This window comes from Ictalurus punctatus, chromosome 13, assembly GCF_001660625.3.
Source record: "Ictalurus punctatus breed USDA103 chromosome 13, Coco_2.0, whole genome shotgun sequence".
In the NCBI taxonomy this organism is placed as follows: domain Eukaryota; kingdom Metazoa; phylum Chordata; class Actinopteri; order Siluriformes; family Ictaluridae; genus Ictalurus; species Ictalurus punctatus.
In genome coordinates this window covers 18,155,581-18,172,530 of record NC_030428.2, presented here as the reverse complement: position 1 = coordinate 18,172,530, position 16,950 = coordinate 18,155,581, and the positions used below count along the sequence as shown (strand labels likewise).

The 16,950-nt window shown below is 39.1% G+C and overlaps 1 protein-coding gene across 10 annotated transcripts in view; it reads left to right on the top strand.

The window, feature by feature from the left end:
• The first annotated feature begins 211 nt into the window (after window positions 1–211).
• The window catches only part of arhgap12b (Rho GTPase activating protein 12b), a 50,495-nt gene continuing 33,756 nt past the window's right edge, over window positions 212–16,950 (top strand). For 3 of the 10 annotated variants that reach the window (XM_053684848.1, XM_053684850.1, XM_053684846.1), the window contains exons 1-2: window positions 215–433; window positions 10,078–10,886. In XM_053684848.1, coding sequence (XP_053540823.1) covers window positions 10,185–10,886 — 702 coding nt within the window. In that variant the 5' untranslated portion in view covers window positions 215–433; window positions 10,078–10,184. Of the gene's footprint in view, window positions 434–10,077; window positions 10,887–16,950 lie in introns of all 10 variants that reach the window. The other 7 variants (XM_053684845.1, XM_053684843.1, XM_053684851.1 and 4 more) reach the window with 5 other exon arrangements.

Here is a 16,950-nt window from a genome sequence, read left to right as displayed (position 1 = left end):
TTGTATTATTTTTGAAATGTTAATCTGGGATGCATCCACACTTCACTGTAATTGCTTTGCTGTTTGTTTAAACAATAATTGTACTGTTACTCACATCTTTCTCATGGAGTGAACGGGAATGTAAATGACGGCACAGAACATGAACGTGCAGTACAGATCACTTCAGCTTTATAAACTACAGGGTGCGGAATACGAGCACGCACAGTGACACGGACACGCGCATTCATTCTGCCCAGAGCACCGGATTGGGAGCGAGGCCGCGCAGGAGCACACGGGCACGCGCACTATGGGGAACGACGGAGTGTTGTAGCGTTTCGTGCTGGTGCAGTTTAGTTACAAGTGCTCTCGCCTACACCGCGGAAAAGCCTTCTGAAGTTTACCTCGGGTTTTCTCGGATAGGCAGACCTGGCAGCACCGAGTACGCGGACGCAAGGTCAGTACACAGGGGTTTCTACGGGTCTCATTCTAGGTTACATATTCTTTTGTTTGAGGAATAAACAGTTACATTGTAGCTGCTGATGGTTGGCGGGTTGCACCGCTGCGGCTAACCAGTAACCGCTCCAGCTGGGGAAAAAAAAAACCTGCGGTGAAATTTACGTCTCATTTGAGCTTCATAGAAAAATGCGTTTGAATGTATTTCTCGTGTTGTGTTACGGTAAGATGTGCTTTTTAAATCAGACGTGTGTAGATACATGCAGATTAGTTTATAGAGTGCAAAGTTGACTGAACTGGTGGTGTATAAACCTGCATAGCCTCCTAATAACAATCCTCCTGTTGTGTTGTGTTGTGTGTTGGCTTAGAGCAAAAACAAACCCACAGGCTGGACTGCTCCATGCTCGGGCTCTGAGACTTGACTATCAGTCAAACACTTGCAGAATTACCTTGGTGTGTCTTATCAAGAGCTTTTTATTTATTTATTAATATTTTTTCTCAGGTTTGCCACTGCTAACCAAACAGCGAGTTGTGTTTATCAGAGCGGTGTAGATTATCAGAGTGCACGCGCTGCTGCTGCTGCTCTTAGGGGTGAGTCGATATTTATATTTACACAGGAGCGACACAAAGTTCTTTTTTTTTTTTTACCTCCATGCTACACACACACATTAGTGGTGTGTAACCCAGTGTCAGGACCGAAACAAAAAGAGCTGCGTTTATACACCATTAACTCTTCGCCATTGCGGGTTTTCATAGTAGCTTTTGAGGCGCAGGCTGCTTGTGTTCTGCCTCTTTAACGGAATGAACCGCTGGAGCTGATGCATTAAAGCCAGCAGAGCACACGAGAACACTAAAATACCATTAGGTTAATTATAGGCGACATTATCCAGTCTCTTAGGGCAGCAGAATAGCTAAGCAGATTGGACTTTAGGAAAACAAGCTTGGTTTTTATCCGCGGAAATACAACCTTCTCACTCTAAGAAAATAATAAAAAATAATAATAATAAGAGTACTAAGCTGTACCCTTTTTTTTCTTTCTTTTTTTTTGGTCGCTGGGGTGGTACCCTTATGTTTTGTACCTTTTTAATATGTAACTTGGCTGTACTACATTTAAAAATGGTTTAAGGTACATACATTAATAATATTATTTTTTAAAGAGTTTTAAACATACACCGGGGTATGAGATGCATGTAGTATCTCATGGACCCAGATAAAAGATACACATTAAAAGTACAAAAAAACAACAACAATGTGTACACTTGCGGGTGACCCACTTGCACATGGAGAACATGCACAGAAACTCCACACAGGCTGTAACCCAAGCTCAGGTTTGAACCAGGCATGCTGGAGCTGTGAGCTGTCAACGCTACCCAGGTCCACACTGCTGCCTGTATCCTACTCAAACAAAGTAACTCGAGGTGGTCATATATGAGATCATATATCTATAGTTAAAAACTCTGTAGTTAACTCTGTAGTTAAAAACAGTCATTGCTCATCCAGGTAGCAAGACACAGTACTGAGAATGAAATGAAAGTAGCTTATTCAGGGCAGCACTAAATAAAAAAACAAAATTACATTTTTATGATGGCTCCTTAAAAAAAATTATTAAGATTTTGCAGGTTTTGAAACGGGAATGTAAATTTATGAGCACAACTAACTGATGAAGGAGAAAAGAAACTGGGATCAAGTCTAGTCTGTGGTCCACACTGCCGTTCGGAACAGTTTGTTTCTTCAAGCAATCATGCAGCATTTGGCATTTTGGCTACTGTCATGGCAATTCAGAGCTAAAATTCAGAGTTAATACTGGTTGAATATTTGAATATTCAATACACATACATTATTTAGAATGAACAGTTAATGTGTGATAAACAGATACAGTATGAATAGGAAGTGCACAATTTTTTTCTTTTTTTCCTTTAAGAAAGCTTGCCAGAATGGTTTACATGGCGTTGGGTTGAGAACAGAGGTGAAAATGTCAGGAAAAAGTTCTTACTTTCATGCGGTAAAGTAGTTGAATATTAAGCTTGTAGGACAAAGAAATACCAGATTCATTATTGTGACCACAAATGATGTATTTACAGTATTCATTCATCCTTAGTAACTGCCTGGTCAGGGTGACGGTGCTTTAAATTCGGCTGCTGGTGTGTTTATATTTTGGGAACTAGAATCAACTACATTTGCTAGAAAATGTTGCAGGCAGACACTAACAAAAATAATAACTCGGTGGGGGGATGGGTTGTTAACACTAGTCATGTATATGCCTTTTCCTTAAAACAAAAAAACCTCGTTCAGACAGCACCCATTTCACGTTTAACTCTTAATATATACCGCTGAGCAAATTTAGATAGAGATACTGGCATTACATTATACATGCAATGACTGACTTTGACTTACTGAATCGTCCTTTCTTTGCAATAATCTAAGTCTGTAGCATTGCAAGAATTTTCAAACAGTCCACGTACACTATCCATCACAGTGTTTCCACCCTTCCACCTGTCACCTTTTATGTACTGAATGAAATAATCCTTGATGGAATCTGTGTGAAATTGGTGATGCTATCCTTTAAAGAGGGAACAGATTTCTCTTAGACTGTCAATCATTTTAGTTGCCCGTAAACCCAGACACTCTGTGAGAGCCAGTAGTGTTTCCTCTGTGCTTTGTGAGTCTGACCTCACACTTGCAGCCAAACTCGAGTCCTTCCATCTGCTCCCTGCCTCCGCTTTGGGCTCTGTTCAAATTCTGAAATGGGAGACACATGGTAGAGTGAAATCCCAGCCTTTTCTGTTTTCTGATGGAATGAGGCATTTCATTGTCTCAGTCAGCTTAATGTTAGAAGGCACCCCTCACCTATTGCTCTGTCACATGGTGTGAAGTAGAAACTCGCTCTACGTCAGCATTTTTATTCGTTTTTTTCCATACAGGTGTCAATGGTGGTGATGGCTGTTAGATGAGGCATTATGTCTAGGTGCTAAGAGGTTCTTGGAGCATTTTGTACAGTTTCACCCTTTTGTACTTTTGTACCTGTTGAGAATGGATTGTAATTGGTTGGAAAATGATGCTACTTTGTTGGAGATTGTTACTATTGGTTAATTTTTTTTATTTTTTTTATTTTTTTTTATTTTATTTTTTTGTACTGCAGTAAGCATGCAGAATGTTATTCCCCTGGATACTCTGATATTTCATACTTGTGGATAATTCAGGAAACCTCTCACAAAAACGGCATGTTGACCTCTTGAAAATCCTTCTAATTAACTGCTGCTCCAGTCACTGTATTGTCAGTTTACTTGCTATTGCAGTTTACTTTTGAAGCCAGAAAGATGTAGGAAGAAGTGTGTCTCTGTTTTAGGTTAAGATACGTCATCCAATTAATCAGAATTTTTATTTATTTATTTATTTACACCTTTTTACAGAGAATATTTGCCAGACGTCAATCTGGTGGCTATATAGAAATCCCACCGATTATGGCATATTTAACTATTTGTATGTTAAGATTACCTTGCATCCCCTCCCCCAGTCCAGCTGGAGGATCTGACTGCCATTAAAACCTGATGGGAAGCAGGTTTGCTCTATGTCCTCATTTGATTTTCCTCTTTCGTCTCTCTTAACAGCACTTCACTTCACCGAAGTGCTGTTTATCCTCTCTGTTTTCCTACATGTTGTTTTCTCATGTCTTCACTCTTTAAAGAGTGCTGAAATAATCTTGCTTTGCTCCTCTGGCAGCTGCAGGGTCTTGGCAGCCAGGATGATGTATTATGTCAGGGTGAATAAATGTAAGTGTGCTTTTGATTTGGTTGCCAGAAACGCTACAAGTGCCTTTAGTGCTGCATATTTGGATGCAAGAAGAGGTAAATCTTCACTGGAGCAACTTCCTGAACTGCTAAATAGGTATAAGTGTTTATCAGTTGATGGTGTCTGGTGGGAAATGTGATAGAAATATTATAACAGAAGAGCAGAAATGATGTAACACAGACTGAATGTTTGAAGTGGTAATGCATAATGTTGAGAACATTTTATATTGCAGCATGGTTGAATTCTCGATTCAGATGGTGTGAATAAATTTTCTATAACAGCATGGCTCTGACAAATTGATTGGTTTATATTAATGCATTCATTCTAATATATTATTATTTAATAATTGCTCATTCTTAGGTACTTGCAGTGCAGACACTCCACATAATCATGTTATTTAATAAATTAACAAAAATGTAATAATTGATATGAAGTTTTCTCTTATGAAACATTTACTTTGCTTTTATGGAAGTCTCGGGTATAAGAGCTTTATAACAGTCAGTAAGTTTTCTGACAGAGGCGTCTGTGCTCACTAGTTTCTTGGTAATATGACAAGCTGCATTTTTTTTTGTCTTCAGTTTACAAGAGGGGGGGAAAAGAAAGGTTACTGCTGTAATGTAAGTCATAATTGTTGGCAAATTGCTGCAGCATAAGAGAAAATAACACACCAAAACATAATGTAATAGGAAAATCATGCTCTATCGCGAATCAGGCCATATTGCACCACCCAGTGTGGATTATTTTCCCATAACAGCACAGCTCAGTGTGTTTTTCCTTACTAAAATCTTTTAAATGATTTTCAGTATGATATTTTTATAGTTACCCAAATATTTAGCAGAAATATTTGAGATTGTTCGCTATAGATACTTGCTTATGTTGCAGCATGAAGGCCAGCAGTGTAGGTTATACTTCATATACAGTTAGTTATGCAGCTCTGAGAGCAATGTTGGTACTCGGGGGGGAAATATCTAAACCTTGGCTTCAGGTTTGAAAGTCATGTTTTATTTTTGTTATTGGATCATATTCTGAACTTTCAGCATAATAATGGTGAAATGGTGGTTTAGTGGTTAGCACATTTGCCTTGCACCTCCGGGGTTGGGGGTTCAAATCCCACCTCTGCCCGGTGTGCACAGAGTTTGCATGTTCATGCCTCTGGGTTTTCCTCCAGTTACTCTGGTTTCCTCCCCCAGTCCAAAGACATGTGTTGTAGGCTGATTTGGAATTTCCGATTTGTTCATGGTGTGTGAATGTGTGTGATTGTGCTAGGATTGGGTATTACGACCAATTTGGTGATTTGATATTTACATGGTTTCGATTTGATTTAAATTTATTCAATTTCGATTAGTTATCAATTTTTCATTTAAAATGTTAGTTTTGCAGACATGGAATCCATGTTTTAACATAAATTTTGGTAACTGAAACCCTCCTACTTGGCTATATTACTGAAATACACATTTACATTAACAATAGGGCTCACACAATTATGTTTAATTACTTTTTACTTTTACTTTGAGTAACAAACATTGTAACAAGAAATCATAAATGTGCATACAGTGTACACAAGGTAAGCACAAACTACACAATGCACATTACTATAAAAAAAATTGCAAATGTGCAACAGTGAAATTTATTAACAACTTGAAACGTTTAAGAAATAAAACCTTTTTCAAAATTCAGACCATGAAAGATGGCGACATCTTCAGGATGAGAGGCGAACTAAAGGTAATATTCACATCATCTCAAGTAAAGCAGGCGCATTAAGAACGGATATCGTTTCGTTAAATTGAAGATTGATAAAACTGGAGAATCAATATTTTTTACCCAGCCCTAGTTTGTTCCATGTGATGGGTTGGCACCTTGTCCAGTGTGTCCCCTGCCTTGTGCCCCGAGATCCGTGGGATATGCTCCAGGCTCTCCGTGAGCCTGTGTAGGATAAGCAGTGCGGAAAATGGATGGATGGAATTTTAGGATTGTGCTTTGTGTAATAGGGGTTCAGTAGGTGCCCAGAGATAAGTATTCTCAGCAACTGTTAAATAGCCCTTTTGAGACAAATACCTTAAGTGATACATTCTCAGTTGACATTTTATGCAATAAAAAGGTCAATTTACTTGACTGTGATCTGTCTTTGTATGCGCAATTCTTTTCAGTGGTTTTGCATCTGAAGGATTATCATCACTGGTAGTTTTGTTTTTCACACTGTTCTTGGTCAACCCTTGAAATGTTTGGATATGAAAAGCCCAAGGTAATAGCCATTTGGGAAATGCTAGAAACAGAACAGCTAGCTCCAACTGCCATGCCTAGTTCACGCTTTTCACCAATCCCACTGCTCATTTGAGCACTGATGCAAAAACCGGTTTATACTGCACACTGGAGTCATGTGACATTAAAATTGGAATGCTCAGTTTGTTTAAAAGTGGGTCGTAACTAATAAACTGGCATATACGGTGCATATTAATTGTTACTGCACTATTGGCCTCTGTAATAGACCTCAAGTATGTCTGGTGTCAAAGTTAAGCATGTGTAGTTGAGAGCTGTAATAACTTCCTCGCAGCAACTGAGAACACTTTTCTCCATGCACAATGCTAATCAGTCTCAGCTGTTCCCAATAAGACATAGTTATGATCTGACAGATGCAGTCATTTTTATCAACACTGTGCAACCAGATGTTTGACCTCTTTGTAACATACCAACTCCCAATAGGAAATTTGTGTGAGGGAGAATTAGTAGAGTAAACTGACGCATGGTACAGAGTTCTTTGGGGCTGCTCAGTCTTATCACCACCATGGTGATGTCTTCCTGGATGTGTGCTATCAATTGCTATAGAAGATACTTAGACCCTTTCATTATTTTAACAGAACTTTAGTCATTCCCTCCAGGATTTTGCGATCACAGAAATGAACACACAAGCAAGGAAACTCCGCAATATCCGCAGGATCTTGCAATTTTTTTCTAATTACCGTAGATGTTCCACAGATTTGGGCCAAGACGCATCATGTGACGTAATCACAACACGCATTCAGCCAAATCCCCCTACGAATCACGTGTGTCGAACATGAATACAGCTAAAAGGTCTCATTTACCAACAAAGATCACTGTGCAAAACTATTTTGTGCAACCCCAATTTTCCGCAAAAAAGCACAAAATCACGTCTTTTTGGCCGCAACAATCACAAAAAAAACTCTGCGAAATCCTGTATGGACTAGTTAATGCTTTGTTATAACCAGGCTATATCCTGTAGAGAGTTACAATTGTTTTATAAAATCACTATACTATATATACATATACACATATGCAAATGGACAGATTTAGAAGATAATTGATGTGATGAATGTTGCTGGCATTCAATCACTTAATAAAGGTCACCCGTTGTACGTCGTATGTGCTTGTTCGCTCCAGGTGTGTGGTTATAATTCTCATGAGAATCAAACAGTTGATTCTTGTGTTAAAGTGAATCAACAGGTCATCTGTGTTTGAGTGCCATTATTGTGCTTTTTACATAAGTATGTTTTTACTGTATTAACAGCACACTAGTCAGTGACTAAGTTTACATGGACAATAATAATCTAATTGATGACCTTATTCTGAATAAGACAATATTCCCATTAAGGTGTTTACATGAGTCGCTTTTAGAATATTCCTTTCATGTTCCCGTTTTTACATGTTATAGAACATGGAGCGATTAACGGTACACGTCATTACGCCCCCACGCCACGACGTCCGACGTTCCCTCCAGAATTTCACGTATCAACATACAGTTCGTATTTGGTATGGTACCGTATACAGTTTTTGCTGTTTCATTTGAAATTTTACAAAAGTTTCAAGTGCAGTTAATTATTTGTCATGCTATACATAGAAATAGGCGACTGCTTGAAGCTATGGGCTGTGTCCGAAACCACGTACTTACCTACTATACATTGAGCACTGCCGTGTGTGTGTGTGTGTGTGTGTGTGTGTGTGTGTGTGTGTGTGTGTGTGTGTGTGTGTGTGTGTGTGTGTGTGTGTGTGTGTGTTTACTTCAAGTATGTCTTTATTCGGATTAAGGTCAGATTAAATCATCGCTGTTTACATGGTAGTTTCTTAATCAGAGTATTGTCTTAATCTGATTAATATCTGATTATTATTGTCGATGTAAACATACTGACTGAGAGTAGTGGTGGCTTGTGTGTCTCTTATTATAGAATTTAATTACGTACAGTGGGTAGCCTCCCTTTTTTTTTTTTTTTTTTTTTTAAAAAAAGAAGCTTCATATTTCACTCAAGGTCTTATATTTTTAAGGCCGGGGTACAAGACATTGAACTCGGATCTGGCATCCCAGATATAGATAGACTGTTAGCCATGCATGTATTTGTTCGCTCCTGTTCAGAGACACTGGGTACTATTTGTATCACTTGATAAGCCATTCACATGTGCAGGGGAGCGTCTGAGGATTTGAAAACTGATCCAAGAGAGAGAACATGAGCCGCTGATCAGCAGTGTTTTAGGCGCCTGCAGAGAGTTGACAAAACTGCAGGTATTTTTATGGACAAAAATTATTATATGCATTAGCCACTGAGCGAGTCCTTTTTAAAAAATATATATATTTATTTATTTATTTATTTTTTAATGTGCCGAGTGATTAAGGGAATGAAAGAAGATATGCAAGAGCTGGACCTGCTTCTGCTGCAGTCACTCAGTTGCAGATCCCTTCTGTGATCATGTCAGTGTATATTTAACTCACGTGTGACCAATGGAGCTCCTCATGTCTGTGTAGCTATGCTTCCATGCAGCAACAGGGAGATATGTTCCCAATAGTAGTATTCCATCATAACAATTGAGCTGCTGCTGTTTAAGTGTTCTTGATGGTTAGCAGAGATAATTAACAGAGTCTATGGGTGTGTGCAAGTGACACAAGTTGATGCAGAATTTGGGACATGCTCTTGGAAATGTCACTCATGATGTTTCATTTTTGTAAGTTTGTATCTGTGACACTCCTTTTGTGTCCTGTCATTGTAAATTGATTACTAATTTACTGATGCTAGTTGCCATGGTGACCTCATGCATGATTGTGTTACCATGCAGATCCCCTCAGTGCTCGAGGAGAAAAATACATGGCTTCCTTTCTGTGAGCGTGGGCATACTCTGTTGAGTATCCGAGAAATACGGTGCCTGACAAATCCTGACATGATGCAAAATCACCAAATCCTTCCATCCGTGCATGTGTTGTCATTCTGACAAATGTTTTGTGATGGGTGTTTTCAGTGTTTTTTTTTTTTAGTATCTGATACTGGATAGGTATCAGATCAGATGTCCTGCTTTCCAGTTTGATCCACTGATGTATTTCAGATATTGCTCATGTCAGGACTTGAGTGGTCTTGAAGATTTTTATTAATTAGCAAATAACAGTTTGGAGATCTTACAGAGGTGGCTGGGCTACTGTATATTGGATCTTTAAGGGGAATCGGCAGATACTCGGAGGTTTGAGTTCAGCCTCTTGATATGTGTTGAAAATGGATTTGGCGCATGCAAAGTTATTTCAAAATTTGGGTTGTGTGCAAGCAAATTATGTCACGCAGTTTTAACACTAAAAGTTTGGTGAGTGATTTTGGTGAAGTTAGTTGAGGCTTTCTATTTTAAAACTAGGATGTGGCTAGAGTGAGAGGCAACATTCAGAACTGACAGACAAGTAGATACGCAGTCCACATCATTTATTGTATCTGATGGTTATTGCTGGGTGCACCGCAGAGACCAAAGTTTGAGCCAAATCTAAGGAGAACTTAATTTGTAACAAATATTACAAAAGTCTTTTTTTTTTCTTTTCGTGAACTCATTATTTCTGACTATACTCTTAACTCATCTCTTGCTTCTTTCCTCTTGCAGAGACGTGAGGATAGATAACCTTAAAAGATGTGGATCCTTTCAGCCTGCCCATTCTGAATCCCAGCACACACACACACACACACACACACACACACACACCGTGAGCCATGTCTGAGATGGAGGGCCGCAGTGATTCAGGCCTAGCCCCAGGGCAGGTCTATGTGGAAGTGGAGTATGATTATGAGTACAAGGCCAAAGACAGACTAATTTCCATACATCAGGGCGAGTGCTACATGTTGGTGAGGAAAACCAACTCTGACTGGTGGCAGGTGAGAAGGGAAGACGGCACTAAGGCTTTCTATGTGCCTGCGCAGTATGTGCGTGAGGTGCGACGGGCGCTCATGCCACCCCCCAAACCACGCATCAAGCCCCCCATCACCCTGCCAATCACCCTACCCATAACTCATTGCTCTATGGTCAGTGAAAACCTGCAACAGCGGGCACCATCGGATATGGTCAGTTTCGGACGGCCGCCCCCTTCCAGCACGCCTTCCCCGTTACCAGAGCAACATACTCCACCCTTACTGCTGCGGGACTCCAATCAGAATGCAGGGATGAAGGACGTGCTCGCAGAGCTCGCTCTGCTCAACAACAACAACCATCATAACCATCACCATGGCAACGCAGTTCTGCTGCCGCGCACCAGGCCCGAGTCGCCATCCAAGGAGCCGCCAGGTTGCCGGGGGAAACCCCAAGGAGTGTCACTGTCAGATACAGACGGATCCTCGCCAGGAAACAGCTCGGAGGTGTTGCGTAACGATTCGGAATCAGGAGATGAGTTGAGCAGCAGCTCCACAGAACACACACAGGTAAGTGAATCTTGACATACACTAGCTTTTTATTGGAGAGCTGTTTATCAGATCCTTTCTCTGTCTCTGTGATTTATTGAGATGCTTACAGAGGACTGTTCTCTCATTTCTAACATCCAGTCTGTGGCAGGTTAATCTCTGCAGCTCTTCCTTTCTGCTACACTGGATTATTTCATAAGTCTCAGGTTTTCCCACTTCACACGTTGCTGTTTTGTCTCTCACAGGATGTAACATTTGTTGATCTGTTGTGGCAAACCTTTTGTAGCCTGCACATCTGCATGGATGAGATGCCATAGTGCGTAAATTATTTATAAAAGAGCATTTAGCCTTTAGATCTCTAAAGAAAAACACCCCCCAGCGTATGCACAGAGCTCAGAAGTGTGAACTGCTATGTAGTCCATCTCTGTGTCTCTGTCTCCCTGCCTCTTTGTCTCGCCTTTTCTTCTTGAGAGTTTCTGGGGGAATAAAGGGAATCGTGGGAGGCAAGAGAATGGGTCATACCAGGCTCTTGTCCCCTCCACCCCCACTGCATGTGTATCTGTCTTGTTTGTGTATGAAAGAGAGAGACAGACAGCAGGTGACACTGGGATGTGTAGGGCTATGGTCAGAACTTTGTGTTCTGCTTTGATGTCAGAGTCTGGCTTTGTCTGCAGACCAACCACTGTTGCATCAAAGGATACACAAACAACACTTCCTCATTTCCCTAAAAACCTTCAACATGACCAATATAAAAACTAATCTTCATCACATCTGCTTTTGTTCTCTCTGTCGGCCCTGGGAAAAGAGCAGCTCATTTACTTGTAGAGGATTGGGGTTTTAAGCTCCTTTTCCCCTTCTTGTGTACCACTCTGCCGGCCAGTGGATTTAGGATTTGTTGGATTTGGTTGCCTTCACTCACTCCTTCTCTTTAGCTCTCTCTTTCTCACAAGCACTCAAGAATTTATCCTTCACCCACTAAAAGCGCCTGCATAATTGAAAACAGGATTTATTTATTTTTTTTAAATAAATAAATGATGCATTTTCCCTGTCCATACAGTCGATTATTAGAAGATAAGCTCCAAAGATTTTGAGTTCCTTTTCCTTGTGATATTAGTACCATGATCACATTTACATTTAAGCTGTAGTTTAGCCTATAGCAGCTCAATGATTAGGGATGCTGTCACTGTAGCCTGTAGCAGAGATATCAGAGCTGAAGATTTTAGCTGAAAATAAGTAAATGTTGAGATGTTCTAGGCATAGAAAACATCTTACATTTCACCAAACAGTGGGTAAAGTTTCTTCTTCTTCTTCTTTTTTTCACATCAAGTAAATTTTTTTTAACAGTCTGTTGTTGTAATCTTTGTTTTGTATTCATATTGTTGCATACATTTGCTGGAAGGGTGGGGTCATAGAGCAATGTCAGCCAATCAGAACAGAGGTCATTGTCCTATATTAATGCTAATGGCACAGTAACAAAACAGCCTGTTTATTTCAAGAGATAGAAAAAGCAAAGGTGTCAACATCTACAGTTGTAGCATTTACGATTTTGAAGAGTATTGGAATGAAGACTATGCTTTTCTGCCTTTTATTTTATATTTTTAGAAGAAGCAGCATTCAAACCAAATTGAGTACGATTCTCCAAGTGTAAAAGGCAATTCAATGAAGGTGAAATGTGCTTTTGCCTCTGATAGCATCTACTGTAGCTTTGCATTGACTTTATCTGTGTAAACTTTCACCTGTAAGTTCAAACAGCCTCAGGTTTCTGAGTCAGTGGAAATCAAGACTATGGAATCTCTGGGTAGTAAAAAAAAAAAAATGGAGAAGGGGATAATTATTAAGTTGTGGCCACAGCAGCCTTTTGCCTCACTGTTTTCTTTTTGTCTGCTTTGATTTCTAGTTAGCAGTGTAGGTCTATCTGAGAAATGTTGATGAATGGCCATGTATTAGCATTAGGTTTTTGGTTTATGAAATGTACATCATTCTAAAAAGTAATTATTTTAGCTGGGTTAATTGTACTAAAAGATAATGAAAGAACATGAATAGGTCATAGAAATCCCTACCGTTATCATATGTTTGTTTTAGAAGAAACCTCTGTATCGAAGCATGGACTTTGTATCCAGCATGTCTTATTGCTTGTTTCCTGTCCTGCGAACTCTCTGTGTTAAGTCTTTCAATTTTTCTTTTTTTTTGTAGTCTTGATACTTTTGCTGTAATCATATAAGCATTTGCATGGCATGTTGTGGACATTCTGTTTTAGCAGAGGGTGGAGAAACTGTAGAGCCATCTTTCCTAGTGCTCAGGCCACCTTTCTGCTTTAACGTTGTACATATTTCTTACTTTGTCACTATCTGGATGACTCATGCACTCAAAGCTAGAGACGCTAAGTATTTTTAAGCACCTTGAATTAATAAGTGGATTATTTTGTTGTCAGTTTAATTGAAAATATTTTAAATGGAAAAAATGAAGCTGAAAGTGTTTTTATTAATTTATGAATTATATAGATTTTGAATTTGGCAGTGAAAAATACTGTACCGTCTTTAGAGTCCAACCCTTTCCTGTATCGTCTTTTCTGTGCACACTATAAAGGAGGCCCCTGCTTTTTCTCTTGAGCATTCCTTTCATTCCTGCCCTCCCCAACAACACACACACACACAGTCTGGCTTAGTTAGAAACTCATGCACAAGAGGAGAGGTGCTCCTCAGTCTAATCAAATATTTGTTCACCCATCAAGGAAATATTTCTCCTTTTATGCCTCCTCTCTTTTATACACACACACACACACACACACACACACACACACACACACACACTGCCTTCACTGCTTTCATTCTTCCTCTGTTTCTTGCTTTTGCAATTTCTGAGACTTGATTTATACTACTGGCTCAGCTTTGTTTTCCTAATTGTAGTTAAATGCTAAGTTAAATGCTGCAACGTGCACACACACTCTCACACTCAGTGTCACCTATGAATGATAGATGTGCTCAGAGACTTGAGATTTCTTTGACAATTTAATCTCCACAGTAAACTGGTTACATACCAGTAACAAATTGTTAGTAGGCATAGGCCTAATGTAAGAGGAAAATGGGGAAACAGCTGGAATGAAGTCACCTGAAAAGGAGTGTGTGCGCGCACGTACGTGTGTGAGTGTGCCTGCGCGTACCTCTATGTTGTAGTTGGGCAGATTATGTGATGCTGTCACTGCACCTACTGCTCTGCTGACGCTCACGTTTTCTCCAGCACTGAGCTTGTGTTTCTGTGCATTTGATGATTACTATTATTCTGATGTTTGTGGAACATAATCCACACTAAATTCTGGTAAGGTAAGTCAAGCCTGACACAAACCTCCTCTGCATCCACATACACTCTTTCCTCCCTCTTCCCGTCTCTGTCGCTAATCCTTGCTTGTCTCCTGCAGTTCCTCTCGCTGTGTGTGTGTGTGTGTGTGTGTGTGTGTGTGTGTGTGTGTGTGTGTGTGTGTGTGAATAATCTAATCAGACGTGTCATTTAGTCTATATGTGACGTGTTAAGTTGTAGCTTGTGCTGGTAGTTTAGCTGATGATGCATTCTGCCTTGGAGATATGCATGAGGACTGATTACATCAGAGGCATTTGTTTTAAGCTGAATGGACATTAAAGAAATTTGTGTGTGTGTGTAAGGACCACAAAACAATCAGCACTGAGAGTTTGCAAAGCTGACAGACTGTTGTTTTATACTGAATGTATATAATGTTGCAGTGCATCACACGATAAGCAACAGCATCAAACGTTCACATTTTAATTTGTCTGGAATATACTAATTAAAGAGTTGCTTTAACACTTGTAAATCATTAAAGTTAATCTATGAAGGGTGATAAATATTTTTTAAAGTCCATACTACCATAATGCTCTAGGAACTTCTCTGCAGCTTTACGTACGCTAAAAAAAAAGGCCAGGAAATATAAGAAATGCAAAGTAATATTGACACCTTTGTGTCCTGCTGCTATCCCTAATAGCCAGCCAGGTAGTTAACTGTAAGTAGCTTAAAGTTGTTATGGGTATTTCTTTATTTGCAGTGTTATTTTAAGTTTTTTTATTAGCTAAACCTGTCCACATATCCACATAGCACACAAGTTTTTGCTAAATTGCTAGTGAAGGAAGTTAAAAGCATGCATCAGGTACAGGAATGGGATTTCATTCTAATTTATCAGATGGTTTTATTCAGAAACATGTAAGAAGGTACCAGCTGAACACATTTTTATAATTGTATTATAAATGTCTTTATATAGTTTTGTAAATTGTATGTCTGGTATTGTTTACCCTGTACTCTCCATGAAATAGCCTTGTTGCTGACATGCTGTTTAAAAAGAAATTAACAAAAAGTATAGTTTCTCAGCTTTTTCTTTTTTTTTTTTTTTTTTTTTTTTTTAATTATTATTATTATTATTTTTATACAGAAGCCAATGCAACCAAAACTAAATCAGAATGATTTTGTTCATCGTTAACCTTACCCAAGTTTGCAAGCCACCTAGACTAGCATGGAGTTTACATGAATTCCAGGTAGTAATTTGCATATGGTACATGGCTGAGCTCATGTACAACACACCAACATGATGTATTTGATTTAAGGTATATAAGATAAGGTATGGAAGGTTATATTAGAGGTAGAATGTTATGTTTCCTGTAGCCAAACCAAATTACACATGCTCATTTACCTCTGACATGTGCTTGCAGAGCATGTTAAATGAAACCATGTTTCAATTAGTGCAGCGAGGTAGCACAGGAAGTAGAGTGTGAGTCTGAGCTCAGTTTACTGTCGTCTGTGTGGAGTTTCACATTTCTTCCTGTGTTCATGCAGGTTTCCTCTGGATTCCTCCCACCTGCCAAAAACATGTTGATTGGTGAATGGGCCACTCTAAATCACCCCTTGTTGGAAGTGTGTGTGTGTGTGGTGCACAGTGATGGACTGGTGTCCCATTTATTTATCTTATGATTTATGAAACTGAAGTTTAGTGCTAATATTGACTTGCATCTGTGTGTGTTCATGTTTTGATCGACGTATCACCTAAAGGTAATCCTTTATTAATATATATATATATATATATATATATATATATATATATATATATATATATATATATATATATATATATATATATATATATATATATATATATAAATATAAATAAATTTATTTATTAAATAAATGTGACTTTTTTCTGTGTTTAAAAATTCTGAAACCCCAATCCAATCTGAATCAGCCAACCAAGAGGATCTACCCATTTAAAATTCACATTGTTGAGTTCAGGGTTACGTTAAAAGCTCTTGCTGAGCTATTCTCCTTCTCTATTCCCTCTGTGACTTATGTGGGACTGGAGGAGGAGTTACTGAAATAATTTTGCCCTCATTCTCTCTCTGTGTGAGCTCTGCTGTGCTGCTGTGTTGGGCCTCGTGATGCTGCAGTCCATTATAACGCAGAAGGACTGTTTGAATGGCTCTTCTAGAGCGGCCGGGCTTATTGTTTGGGCTCGGCTCCACCTCTGGGTTTATGAATAGTGGGGGCTGAGACAATGATGAGCATGGGGCAGTGAGGAATGATCCAGAATCATCTGTTCAGTCCTCCATGTTGGTGCAATCAACTTTGCTGCTAAAATCAATGTGTTTTATGATGCCTGTCTATTAGAGGTCAGCAGGATGGACTCTCTCACATAGTACACACAATATACATACACAATTCAATACATACACAATAACCAGGGCTGGTCAAATGAATGAATATGGTTTTTGTGACAAAATTTTAAAATCCCTTTTATGCTTAATGCATATTTGCGCAGTATATGTATACATGTCCTTATAATGCTATATCGCATTATAGGTTTAGTTGATATAATACTGATCGGAAGATCCCAGGCTCAAAACCCAGGCTTTAATGCCTTAATTGCAAGTTGCTTTGAATGAAAGTATCCACTAAATTAATAAATGTAAATTTGTTCTATAATCCAGTTTTTATATCTGAATATTTTGTGATTTTAGAGCAGATTAAATGGAAACGGGGCTGCACGATGGCTTAGTGGTTACTACATTTGCCTCACACCTCAAGGGTTGGGGGT